General features: G+C 39.2%; 1 pseudogene across 1 annotated transcript in view; it reads left to right on the forward strand.

The window, feature by feature from the left end:
- Positions 1-391, forward strand: part of TEOVI_000325600:pseudogene — a 1355-nt pseudogene extending 964 nt beyond the window's left edge. Inside the window, 2 exon segments of the mRNA in view lie at positions 1-5; positions 8-391. The exon segment at positions 1-5 is cut by the window's left edge and continues 964 nt beyond it. Of these exon segments, the coding sequence occupies positions 1-5; positions 8-391 (389 nt within the window).
- Positions 392-513: the final 122 nt, after the last annotated feature.

Raw genomic sequence — 513 nt, forward strand, 5'->3', positions numbered from 1 at the left:
CAACGATGACAGCAAAACAATTGACAAGTTTTTCAGCGCCCTAGAAACAGCCGACCTGCAACTAACCCAAAACAAGGGAGCAAGCAAAACGAGTATCAAGGCAGCCGCCGAAAGCGACGACTATGGCTTGGCACTGGCTTACTTCTCTGGCCAAGCACTCAAGAGAACAGAAGAAGCAGCCAAAAAAGTAACAAAAGCAACTCAAGCAAAGGAGGACGATTGCGCAGGTAAGAAGGGAACTTAATGCAAAGGGGAATTCGAGCTCGACGAGGAAATTTTCAAGCCCAAAAAGAAAGAAGAGGGATAAAACAAGGATAAAACAGGAACTACAAACACAACAGGAAGCAATTCTTTTCTCATTAAAAAGTCCCCTCTTTTGCTTGCGTTTTTGATTTGGGGATGAAAAATATTTGGGATTTTTGCTCAAATTTATGAAATTTATGATTATTTGCTTTTTCAGGGAATTTCATAAATTTTCTGTTATTTGATATATTTTAACACTTTTGTAAAACC

This window comes from Trypanosoma equiperdum (assembly GCF_001457755.1).
Source record: "Trypanosoma equiperdum strain OVI genome assembly, contig: ctg_69, whole genome shotgun sequence".
Taxonomy (NCBI): domain Eukaryota; phylum Euglenozoa; class Kinetoplastea; order Trypanosomatida; family Trypanosomatidae; genus Trypanosoma; species Trypanosoma equiperdum.